Source organism: Tachypleus tridentatus, chromosome 13 (assembly GCF_004210375.1).
Source record: "Tachypleus tridentatus isolate NWPU-2018 chromosome 13, ASM421037v1, whole genome shotgun sequence".
Lineage (NCBI taxonomy): Eukaryota > Metazoa > Arthropoda > Merostomata > Xiphosura > Limulidae > Tachypleus > Tachypleus tridentatus.
This window is the reverse complement of record NC_134837.1, coordinates 213,669,034-213,682,053: the sequence shown is the minus strand read 5'-3', so window position 1 is coordinate 213,682,053 and position 13,020 is coordinate 213,669,034. Positions and strand designations below refer to the sequence as shown.

The 13,020-nt window shown below is 34.1% G+C and overlaps 1 protein-coding gene across 1 annotated transcript; it reads right to left on the bottom strand.

The window, feature by feature from the left end:
• Positions 1-546: 546 nt before the first annotated feature.
• Positions 547-12,752, bottom strand: LOC143238825 (GTP-binding protein GEM-like). Its single transcript, XM_076479388.1, has 4 exons — positions 11,859-12,752; positions 6,984-7,072; positions 4,899-5,085; positions 547-2,131 (listed from the first exon to the last, which is right to left on the bottom strand). Exons 2-4 carry the CDS (start codon positions 7,017-7,019, stop codon positions 1,866-1,868), a joined length of 489 nt encoding a protein of 162 aa, XP_076335503.1. The 5' UTR covers positions 7,020-7,072; positions 11,859-12,752; the 3' UTR covers positions 547-1,865.
• Between the last annotated feature and the right edge of the window lie 268 nt (positions 12,753-13,020).

The window sequence follows — 13,020 nt, the reverse complement described above, 5'->3', positions numbered from 1 at the left end:
AGGTGAGTAGTTTATTTATAGAAAGCCTGTGATCTCCCCTTTCTATATTACTATGTCCCTCAGATTTAAACCAATACTCTAGTGGCCTCTGATGAAATACATATTCCAAACAGAAGTGATGAAAACTCTTCCTGTTGTAAACATGAAGAAAGAGATATAGTAAATTCTTGTTTTCTGAAAAATACTATAGCTGATGAAAGCATTATGTTCAAACCTTTCACTGGATGTCACTTTCTTATAATCTTAGTACTGACATTCCTGAGCTTATTAAAACTGATTACGTACCGGAAATCTTAGGTTCATTAAAAGCTAATTTATGAAATTACAATCTTGACAAAATCTATTTGCGTAGCAGCATTCCCGAGTTTATTAAAAGATTTTGTATCAAACTATGGTATCGAGTTTACTAAAACTGGTTACGTACCGGAAAGCTTGAGCTCATTAAAAGCTGGTGTTTTGTTCTAGTTATATCAAGTGAACTTTTCATGAATTTTTTTTTTTTTGCTTTAAAAACTAAATAAACTGTGAGAAGCATAAAGATTGAAAGAGGTAAGTTGTATCTTATAGGGAAAACGTCAACGTTTTGTTACATGAAAAATAACTAACTTCGATTTTTCAACAAATCAGAGTCAAAACATGGAAATCTGACTTATTATTCTTACGTTTCAAAATATTTATGATAGATAACGCATACACACAGCCATTAGTAGCCACAACTCAGATCTTCCCGAAACTTCGTCCAAACACAAATAAACTTATTATCATACAAAGAAAAAGGAGAAACTAAGCACATGGGTAAGAAACACAACGCAAAAGACACTAAGTCGTCAAGTGATTTTTCAGGAGTCCCTTTGGACTAATTTGCTCTAACCTTCCCTAAAACAATTTGAAATGCTATGGCTACTGAGGATTCCTTTTTATTTTTCAAGTACAAACGTTTAGCTCACAGCTCTATCTCTTGACCGATTTGAGATCTAATTACAGCAAATTAGTCCATGAGACCTTTGTGTCCTTTTCTATTAGCTAAATTTTTGTGCGCCAGCATTACCAAGCGTGGAGCGCGCGCTTACCTCTCATTCGATTATATTACTCATAAGGATACCTACGAGCCTCCCATCTAATTAAAATTACTTTAAGCAGGATTAGAATGAATTAGTTTCTAAGAGATTATGCGTGGTCAAATGTATCAATGGAAAGGAATTGGCCTCCTGAGTTGAAAGTTATAATTAGATGTCAGATCGGTCTAGAGATGACGGAACAATGAACTAAAAGTTTGTACTTGAAAAAAATACACACACAGAGCCATTCTACGAGCCGCTCATATATGTATATACACAAATTTCCACATTTTAAACATCTAACACATTTATAATATATATATGTATATGAATACACATGAATATTACATAATTAAATGACTTAATACATTTTAACACATACATATGTATGTATGTATCACCACTTGAATTGTACATATATCTTGTTATGAATCTTTTAAGCAATCTCTGTGATTCTGCTTACAATCATTAACACTACTTTCCAAACCTGAAACGAACCTTTTTAACCACATCTAAGTACCATTGCCAACGAAAATGTGAACCAGAAAATGTCCAAATCGGTTTCACCAGAAAAATGTTTCGTCATACATTCAAATACAAGGGATCCTCTAAAATGCACATTAATTCTAGTCTACATTCACACAAGTGTCTTCTAAGGTATTGTCCTTGAAACTGGTGAAAAGTCACTAAATAGCTGTCCGGCTAGAGTTGATGGGCATTTCATTAGAATCTCGTCTTTAGAAAAGATTGTTGTTTCAGTAAGACGGTGTAAAGTAAGTTTATATCACCTTTAACCTTTTCATCAGATCACGTATAAATTTTCACACCTTCGTGACTGTTTAAACAACTTTTCAAGAATGCGCGTGAAAAAGTTTCTTTTCTTCTGGAATACGCAGCTTTCCACTCCATTTTCAGACTAATGGATGTTGGTTTTTCCTGATATTGTTTTCCACCACAATTGTTTAGTCGAATTTGAGTCAGGACCCCAACAAGAAGATCATCTACGTGATAGTTCAAACAAGCCGATGTTTCTATAAATTTGCAGCCGTGTTGCCTCGCCAAGCTACAACCCTCTGGTGAGACAACAAGATACAATGTTTTGGTATAGAAAAACGTAAACAACACTTTTTTATTAATACACTAGAACTTACACATCACAAAATAACTTTAGCTACATAAACAAAATAATTATAGAATAAATATTTAAAACTAAACTTATATCTTACAGATAAAAATATAATATATTAAGAAACGCATAATGAAACTCGAGCTACAAATCCAGTTTCACCGAATGGTTAAGCAGTATGTCTGAAGGCGTATAACACAAAAAACGGGTTTCGATAACTGTGGTGGGCACAAAACATGTAGCCCATTGTACAGTTTTTGTTTAACTACAAACAAAGTTACTGGAATACAAATTAATGGGCTCTGTAGAGTATATCTGGGTTGTACAGTTTGTTTGTTTTATTTTATTATAAATACATAAAAATACTGTACAATATAGTCGTTGAAGCAGGAGTACATATGTTTCAATATAGTAGTTGAACCTGGAGTTTACATGTTTCAATATAGTAGTTCAAGCTGGAGTACGTGTGTTTCTATATAGTAGTTGAATCTGGAGAATATATGTTACAGTATAATAGTTGAAGCTGGAGTATATGTGTTTCACTATAGTGGTTGGAGTGGAATATATGTGTTTCAGTATAGTAGTCTGAGCTGGAGTATACGTGTTTCAATATAGTATTTGAAGTTGGAAAATACATGTTTTAAAATAGTAGTTGAAACTGGAGTACGTATATTTCAATATAGTAGTTGAACATGGAGTATACAAGTTTCAATATAGTAGTTCAAGCTGGAGTACGTATGTTTCAATATAGTAGTTGAAGCTAGAGAATGCGTGTTTCAATATAGTAGTTGAACCTGGAGTTTACATGTTTCAATATAGTAGTTCAAGCTGGAGTACGTGTGTTCCTATATAGTAGTTGAATCTGGAGAATATATGTTACAGTATAGTAGTTGAAGCTGGAGTATATGTGTTTCACTATAGTGGTTGGAGTGGAATATATGTGTTTCAGTATAGTAGTCTGAGCTGGAGTATACGTGTTTCAATATAGTATTTGAAGTTGGAGAATACATGTTTTAAAATAGTAGTTGAAACTGGAGTACGTATATTTCAATATAGTAGTTGAACATGGAGTATACAAGTTTCAATATAGTAGTTCAAGCTGGAGTACGTATGTTTCAATATAGTAGTTGAAGCTAGAGAATGCGTGTTTCAATATAGTAGTTGAAGCTGGAGTACGAATGTTTCAATATAGTAGTTGAAGCTAGAGAATGCGTGTTTCAATATAGTAGTTGAAGCTGGAGTACGTATGTTTCAATATAGTAGTTGAAGCTAGAGAATGCGTGTTTCAATATAGTAGTTGAAGCTGGAGTACGTATGTTTCAATATAGTAGTTGAAGCTAGAGAATGCGTGTTTCAATATAGTAGTTGAAGCTGGAATATACGCGTTTAACTATAGTGGTTGGAGTGGAATATATGTGTTTCAGTATAGTGGTCTAAGCTGGAGTATACATGTTTCAATATAGTAGTTCAAGCTGGAGTACGTATGTTTCAATATAGTAGTTGAAGCTAGAGAATGCGTATTTCAATATAGTAGTTGAAGCTGGAATATACGTGTTTAACTATAGTGGTTGGAGTGGAATATATGTGTTTCAGTATAGTGGTCTAAGCTGGAGTATACATGTTTCAATATAGTAGTTCAAGCTGGAGTACGTATGTTTCAATATAGTAGTTGAAGCTAGAGAATGCGTATTTCAATATAGTAGTTGAAGCTGGAATATACGTGTTTAACTATAGTGGTTGGAGTGGAATATATGTGTTTCAGTATAGTGGTCTAAGCTGGAGTATACGTCTTTCAATATAGTATTTGAAGTGGGAGAATACATGTTTCAATATAGTAGTTGAAACTGGAGTACTTGTGTTTCAATATAATAGTTGGAGCTTGTGTACATGTGTTTTAAGCTAATATTATGACAGTTGTTCTGTGGAATCTGTCGAGCTTAGTAACCCTAGTTTCAAACAAATATATAGTAAAACACTTTTTGTAACGCATGCGATCGTATACCTTTCATTGTACCCACATTTGTATAAAACATATTTAAAATATTAAAAATGAGATAATTATACCATCAAAATGCACCATTTACAAGATTACCCAATCTTTCTGGGGGCCCACCTCTGATCCCCACTATGGCTTCGCCACTTATTTCTTTTCTTCATAAAGTTTTATGTATCTACATAACACCTGTTTAAGATAAGTGACATGCTATGACTGAAATTAAGTAATGCGTTCCATTTACAGTTACGAAACAACTTCTGTTTATAGATTTCTGCCTGCATAACAAATGTAAATTATAACGGTTTTCCCGTGTTTGGAGTGAATTTATATTGACTTCTAAGGCAGATAAAGCTATTTAAAGTAAGGGTCATTTTAATACTAACTCTGAACTAATAAAGTTACATTCTGGAGAATGTAAGATGTCATTTTACTTAGCTTTATAGATATGACTCATGTTAAGCCCGAGTTTGCGCTAAACAACGTTAAGAATAAGTTATACTCACTTTGAAATACGTAATGTCATCATCCTTTTAAAGTTACCTGACAACAAGTGATGCTTAGAGTTCGATGTTGAGGATAACACATTCCATCTAAAGTTACGCAACACCCTACGATTAAAATATCTGTATAAACTAAATGGATCCCTCTTTTTCAACATTCGTAACACCCTATATTTAAAGTGTATGATAAGGCGTGTTATTTCTAAACCAATACTTACCACTTGTAGTTACTGTACGCAGACGAACCAGGTCAGTTTTGTTTCCCACCAAGATAGTCGGTTTAATTACCCTAGCTGATAGTCGTTTTAAAAAACGTGTGGCGTACTGAAAGCTTGAATAATCTGCTATAGAATAGACGATCACGTGAGCATCTGCACTGCGCATGGTACAAAGCAATTCCGGACACTGTTAAAGGAAAGAAGTGATATATTACGTAGCAAGTGACAAAATTACTCGGTAATGTTCATTTATTCGCGAATACTCTTACCCAACACCAAATTAAAATATATACAAAAATAGTAAGAAACGTGCCCCTCCCTAGGTGAGTCCGCTGTTAAGTTTACAAACACATAACGCTAAAATTTGGAGCTCGAGGTAAAATATTAAATACTGTATATATTTCAATTAAATTTTAAAATTAAATTTTAACCTATGTGTTATTGAACTCCATTTATAAAATAAAATAACAATAATAACATTTCCTGATAATCTAGTTTCATATCTCTCTGTTTTCCCTTTCTGTGCACAAACAGGGTTGAACAAGTTGATACAGACGGTGACTTTGATTTATACGTTCTCTATACCCATTTCAGCTTCTAAAATTGTACAATAAACAAAACTGAAAACAAAAGTCCTATCATTAACCAGTAAAATGGACAATACAGTACAAGGATGTTGAGTTAAACTACAAAAAGTTGAAGAATACTGGATTTCTTTTCTTTTTTCTCACAAATTTATACAATTATACTAAATGATTCTCGATTGTTAACATATATATTTGACGAGGCTGAGGCGTTAGCGTTCCAGGAAGCGAATCGAGAAGTCCACGGTTCGAGCCGCTGAACATGCCTATAGCTGCTGACTGGTTGTCCTTTCTCTAGTCAACATTTCTAAATTAGGTATGACTATTCTTAAAGTATGATTTTTCACCTAACCATTTAATCCATTTTTCATATTAGGTGCTTCTCGGGTTGAATATACCAAGTACAGTACTAAGTTTTCATCTACCTATATATATCTAAACAGCACTAAAGTAAAAAGCCTTTGAATTTTGTTTAAATCATATAAATCTTATGCGCGTGTCACGTTCAGTATATACAAAATACCTTCTTTTTATTTGCTTTTTATAATTAAACAAGAGTTCTAGGAGAAGGAAAGCCATCTTGTTAAAGCTTTTGTTTCTTCGTGTGATTTCGTGTATTGTAAACAATCTTTCATTTAATTAACTGATGTTATTTGCATCCAACAGCGTGTCACACAAACCTAAAATGGCGCTTCTGAACAACTGCACTCTGAAAGCTTCATCAGAAAGCAATCTTGATGTTAAATAATAAACAAAACCACATAATTTATTTTTAGCAATAATCATAACCTTGCAATTATTTTGCCTCAATTCATTAAATGTTTTTATTGTTACCGATACTTGAGTAATTACACAGAGCTGAAACAAAAGCAGTGTCCATTTCTAATGGAATCATAATTGGAATTACAGAACGCTCTGTCGATAATAACAATTTTAGTTCGTTTCTAAGACAACCTGTTAATCTGATATTAGTTTTCAAAATGCAAAAAAAAATAGTGGTGGTTTAAAATGACACGGTGCAACATGAAAACAAGCATTGTTTTCGATTTACAAGTAAACTACATATTTTTACTTCTAATAGCACATATAAATTCAAAGAAAACTTTGGATTTTCACTGTTGTCAATGTCACCTACGATTTTTTTTGTTTTTAATTACTCTAAAATATATTTAAATAAAAACTTTCCACTTTTGATTTGTGATTAATATGTCTTAATTCTAAAAGCAGTAGGTTGTGTATATGTTATTCTTATGTGAAATCAACGTTGTTTTTTCACAAATAAAGTTACAGAGAATCAGAATTTCAAAATTGGAATCCTTCAACAGTGAATAGTTAATCACGAGACATTAACTTTCAGAGATATATTTTAACAGTAATTATTGGTCACCGCTAATTTTTGACATCTGAGATCTTTACGGAAATTTTATAAATAATATGAAACCAAAAACCACCTGTTTAGCTCAAAAATGTAATAAAAACCTGAAAGAAGAATCTTTTTTACCTTATCATCCTCCAGGTTTCGCTCTGAAAAAACCATCTTGGATTCATCTTGCTTTAATACAACATTCACTGATATATCATCTCCATCATCTAGAGAAACGTTAACAAAAGAAGAAAATTAACTATCACATTTTAATTTAACTTACAGAAAATCAATTGTTTTTAGAGGATAAAAGTGAATGCATAAAAATTTGAGCAATAGTAAAACATATAACGTTTTTCCTTTACAATCTACATTCTAAACAACCTACACACTGTAGCTTCTATCTTGTTTCTCGTATCAAAGTGGTGTACAAAATTGGAAGTAGTTTAGATTTATGAAGAGTACAAATCCATATAAGCTATCTATATAATAAACAAATCATGCTTTATTTTTTTACTCAATATTTAGAAAGAACTCATCGCCACTTTGCGATACTCATGTTCTCTTCCAGCGCAAAGCTAAACATTGGGCTACTTCCGCACGGTTCCCCCACTAGTACAGCGGTAAGTCTACGAATTTACAACGCTAAAATCAAGAGTTCGGTTCCCCTCGGTGGACTCAGCAGATAGCCCGAGATGGCTTTGCTATATGAAAACACACATTTCTGGGCGGTCCACTACGGATAATCGAACTCCGGATTTTGGAGTTTTAGGTCATGAACTTACCGATGATCCGCCGGAGAGAAAATGTTTTGATATTTTTTGTTTGTTTGTTGTTAAACATAAAAATGAATAATAAGTTTTCTATGTTCTGTCCACGCAAGTATCGAAACCCGATTTTTAGTGCTATGATTCGTTACGTTTACGGCGATGCCGCCTGAGGACGTTGTGCACGAAAGACATTGGTGGAAATGACTTTTCGTGTTTTTATTTCCTGTACTAATTTTTATTTATTTGTAATGTTATATTGTATGTTTTATACAAATATGTTTTGATAGTTTACGATAAATTTATTTAAGTGTTATTAAACAGCATAAAATAGTTTAAGATGTGCTATATTAATCATCAGTGTTAACTAGAAAAATATTTTGAAATAGCTTGCATAGTAATAGGCCATTTCATAACTCTTCCTTATTCAAAAATGAGCCGTATCACACATTTACAAGCGAAATTAAAATATATTCAAACTTATATGGTTACACTGGGAGAAAATCTAGCCTTAGAAATCTTTTGACATTATTTAAAGAGATTACTGCTTACGATGATGAGGGTACGGGCGTGGATTTGGTGTAGTTGGATTTTCATAAAGTATTCGACAAGGTGACCAACATTATACTTGCATAAAAAGCCATTTCTCTAGATCTGACGGGTAGATTGTTTCATTAGACAGGAAACTGGCTAGGTAGAAGAAAGTGTTGTAAATTGTTATAAATAGAGCTTAATCAAACTGGATTAATATCAATAGGAGGGGTCCCTTAGGGCTCACTGTCAGGATCTTTCCTCTTTTTGAATTGCATCAACGATAACTTATCTGTTGTGAATTGGGTGACTGAATTAATTGGAGAGAAGAGTTAAAAGGGATATAATTTCGGTGTTTAAGATTGAGAAGAGAATTTATAGTTGATGCACCATCTTTTTTCGTACTTAATGGTGAGACTGGTAGAACGATAGGACACAAATATAAATTCTGGAAGAGTAGGAGTCGTCTTCATTTTAAACAGCTTTATTTTTCTAACAGAGTGGTTGGCCTTTGTAATCAGTTCCCTTCAGATATGGTGGGTACAGTTAATTTAACGAGTTTTGTTTGTTTGTTTGTTTGTTTGTTTGGAAATTTCGCACAAAGCTACTCGAGGGCTATCTGTGCTAGCCGTCCCTAATTTAGCAGTGTAAGACTAGAAGGAAGGCAGCTAGTCATCACCACCCACCGCCAACTCTTGGGCTACTCTTTACCAACGAATAGTGGGATTGACCATCACATTATACACCCCCACGGCTGGGAGGGCGAGCATGTTTAGCGCGACGCGGGCGCGAACCCGCGACCCTCGGATTACGAGTCGCACGCCTTACGCGCTAGGCCATGCCGGGCCAATTTAAAGAGATTAACCTGATAAACATTTGAATGATAAAGACTGTCTATGAATATTTTATTTTAAAGTTCAGTTAAGTGGATAGAAAGGATTAGATAATGCAACATGGCAATTGTTGTTCTTAAATTATATGTGTATATACCTATAGAGGCTCGGCATGGCCAAGCGTGTTAAGACGTGCGACTCGTAATCTGAGGGTCGCGGGTTCTCATTCCCGTCGCGCCAAACATGCTCACCCTTTCAGCCGTGGGAGCGTTATAATGTGACGTTCAATTCCACTATTCGTTGTTAAAAGAGTAGCCCAAGAGTTGGCGGTGGGTGGTGATGACTAGCTGCCTTCCCTCTAGTCTTACACTATTAAATTAGGGACGGCTAGCACAGATAGCCCTCGAGTAGCTTTGTGCGAATTTTAAAAAAAAAGTATATTCCTATAGACTTTAATAACAAAAGATATGAGAAACTTTAATTTTGAGAACTTTAAATAGTAGAATATCATATACAGAAAGGATGAAACTTAATTCATTCGCTCAGAAGGTTTCAGCTAAGTTTGATGTAATTTGTTTCAATGTAGCCCAAAGATTACTTTTCGAAAAGGGAACCAGGATCAGCTGGGATGCATTACAATCTGAACACCAGAACATTGAAACTAACTTCAAAACAATGATTACGTTACCAGGAATAGCCCAGAAGATTGGTTTGATTTATTTTGAATTTCGCGCAAAGCTACACGAGGGCTATCTACGCTAACAGTCTCTAATTTAGCAGTGTAAGACTGGAGGGAAGGCAGCTAGTCATCACTACCCACCGCCAACTCTTGGGCTACTCTTTTACCAACGAATAGTGGGATTGACCGTTACATTATAACGCCCCCACGGCTCATAGGGCGAGCATGTTTGGTGTGACAGGAATTCGAACCTGCGACTCTCGGATTACGAGTAGAGTGCCTTAACCACTTGGCTATGCCGAGCCTAGCCCAGAAGAAGCTGTGTCAAGTTTTCCTACTGAAACTACTGGCTACAATCTTTTTTATATATCATAAGAAAAACTTTTAATTTGTTTGCTCTTCTGAACAATGTCTTATGCCCATAATGGGCATAAAACGAGGAACTTGGCTGGAATAATATATGAAGTACTAATTTTTTGATACAGTTGTTACATACAATACAATGCCAGAGTATTGTACGTGTCTTTGGTCAGAAACTTAAATAGGTTCTGCTTACATACAGTTCCACCGACAGAAATCTTTAGGCCAGAAACAAGACCCCCCGACACGCACGCACACACACATTTTAATACACTGAAGAAATTGGTGATAATATGTATTTCCATCTATAAATATTATATAAACGTTCTGTTCAAAGACTTCATTAATGATATATGTTCAGTATTATTACACTATGACTTTATTTCACGTACATGTATCAACACAGTTTACATTGTAGTTATCATGGTTAAAATACAGCAATTAAGGTACTTTGGACATAATTACCAATAATGCATAGGAAATCGCACTGCATCACTTCATACAGATCGAGTAAATTAGATATAAAACTTAAGTGAAGTGATTAAATGAAACGTTACTAAGCTGGCCATCATATATTGAAAACAAAAAACTGAGTAACTACAACATTGCATAGCTTATTGGTTTAACACTACTTACTATGTAAGTTATTCAATAGGTCAAATAATTGCCCATTTCTATTTTGTATTTCTAAATACTAAACAGGAAGAATAAAAAGGTAGTATTATGCCTACTATACTTTTTGACACTGAATTTTTTTATTTAGCTTCTAAAGGACATTCAAAAATCGAATAGTGTATAATAATAGTATCCCAACAACTCTACGTTCACCATATTCATCAACAACGACGCGTTTCACTCAAACCGCAGCAATTGTTGTTGTAACAAATAACTTATATAAATAGATCTTTGGGCGCTGTTCTGTTGTTTCTTGTTGTTGTTTTTTCTGTTTTCCAGCTGTTCTGATGAGCTTTTCATTGAACGAGATATGTCGTGTGAAATGGAGACCATGGTGTGGTTGGAACACTGTTATTATACATTCTTATAAATCTTGAAAATTCCTAAGGAATTAACTAAAAATGCGGTGTTAAAAATATAATAGACTTAATTCGGATGTCCTATGACAGATGTAATTAATTATAACAATGTTTTGTCAGCTTGGAAATGGGGTTCACAGAAAGAACAATCAGACTCTCCTAATGGCCGTATTTCCACAAATTTCGCCGAGTATATAGCCATGTCTCTAATCTAACGATTAAAACCACTTGAATTGTAATTAATAATAAATATTTTTCAACCCTTTGTGATTATACATTTTTATAGGTTAGATAGAACCCAAGTCTACGAGGGGTCTCATTCTAATAAGATATATTTATAAAAATACATTTGATACATTAAAAAATCTTACTTTAGTTCTCCATTAGATATAGTAAACATTTAAATGCTCGTTTATTTTATGGATGCTTGATGTACATATAATACTACTTTGAACGTGATTAACAGTTTACTCTCTTAAAGAGATTACTCAAATACCAGCTATCTATCTACCTTCCTTCTCTCTTTTTTTATTCTATTAATCTGACGAACACATCACCACAAAATAAAGTTATAAATTATTTTTTATTTTTGATCACTCTTTAATATATATTAATGCAGTGATTCTTATTTTACACCATTATAGCTGATCTTTAGTTACTTATACATCTTACTTAACAGAGCTATATCCTCACTGCTCTAAAGAAACTTTTTCGGGTTATTATCTTATGGCGATAAAGAATTTGAAATAGAAGATAGGACGATATATAACTAGCTGTAATAAAACAATACTAAAAGTGAGAGGACTAACCCTTCAAACTATTGTAAGTGTAGATGCACTCAGATGTTGTAAACTGACGGGCTAGAAGAGACTTGCCAACATCGAGGCTTCCGCTGATTGTAATCTTATACGAGGTATCAGAAATGTTGTTCTTTCGGGCAGAAAGTGGGCACACGATGTCAGTGTTTATAAAAATCTGGTGAAGTTGGAGGTTTTCAGTTGATAATCTCACCTTATGGGAGCGGAAAGAATCACCTTGGTTTATTACACCTTGGGATGTTAAAAAAGTTTCTTAACATTTGATAGAATCCTTTGCCTTCACTAGGGTTGAAAATTGTGCCGTTTTGTTGTATGAAGCTGTCTTCGATTGGATAACTTGAGAATCTCTTTTGGAATGGGGAAGATCTAATTAAATCCCAACTGTGCATGGAATACGATCGCCTTGTTTTCTTTGGTTCCGTGTTTTTCTTCTGGAAGAAGGCGGGATCTTCCAAAGGCCGTTGTTTACTACTTCGACGAACGATGGTGGCAGAAGAAGTATTTGGAACGTGCGTTAGATTGTCCATTGCAGGTGTCAAAGAACGTCTTTTACTGTGGTGTGAGACCTCATGACATGAGAAGCGTCGCAAGTCCGGTGCACTTTGTGGAATCCGAGAAGCCATGGTCAAGTCTTTCCTGTTCTTTCCAAATTTGTGGATCTAAATCATGGCCAACTTTCTATATCAGATGATTTCTGCGATTAAACTTAAAAACGTTTTCTGCGTGTCTAGAGCTAGTCTACTCCGAAACTATTATAGTTAAAAGTGAGGTTTATAAAATATATATATATAATGTATATTCAACGATCTTCACATGAGGTATAAAGTAACGTCACAACAAATGTTAACTTTTCTAGCAGTGCGCACGGTCAGATGAGAACGTTACTGTCACCGCCAATCAGACGGTTTATCGTAACTTAGCGTAGGACGTTAGGAAGCCTATCGAAGACAAAGCCCTATTTGTGTTTTACTAAAAAGAAATTTATACGATAATATTTGGTGAGGGAAGGCTAATGATTGTAGGAAATAAAAGTAACTTTTAAAAGAAATAATTGATCGAGAAAATAGTTCAAAAAGTTTTTTTAAGTATTATTTACATTTTAAAACTATATCACATTAAAAATGAAAATACGAAATAACATGTATTTGGAAGA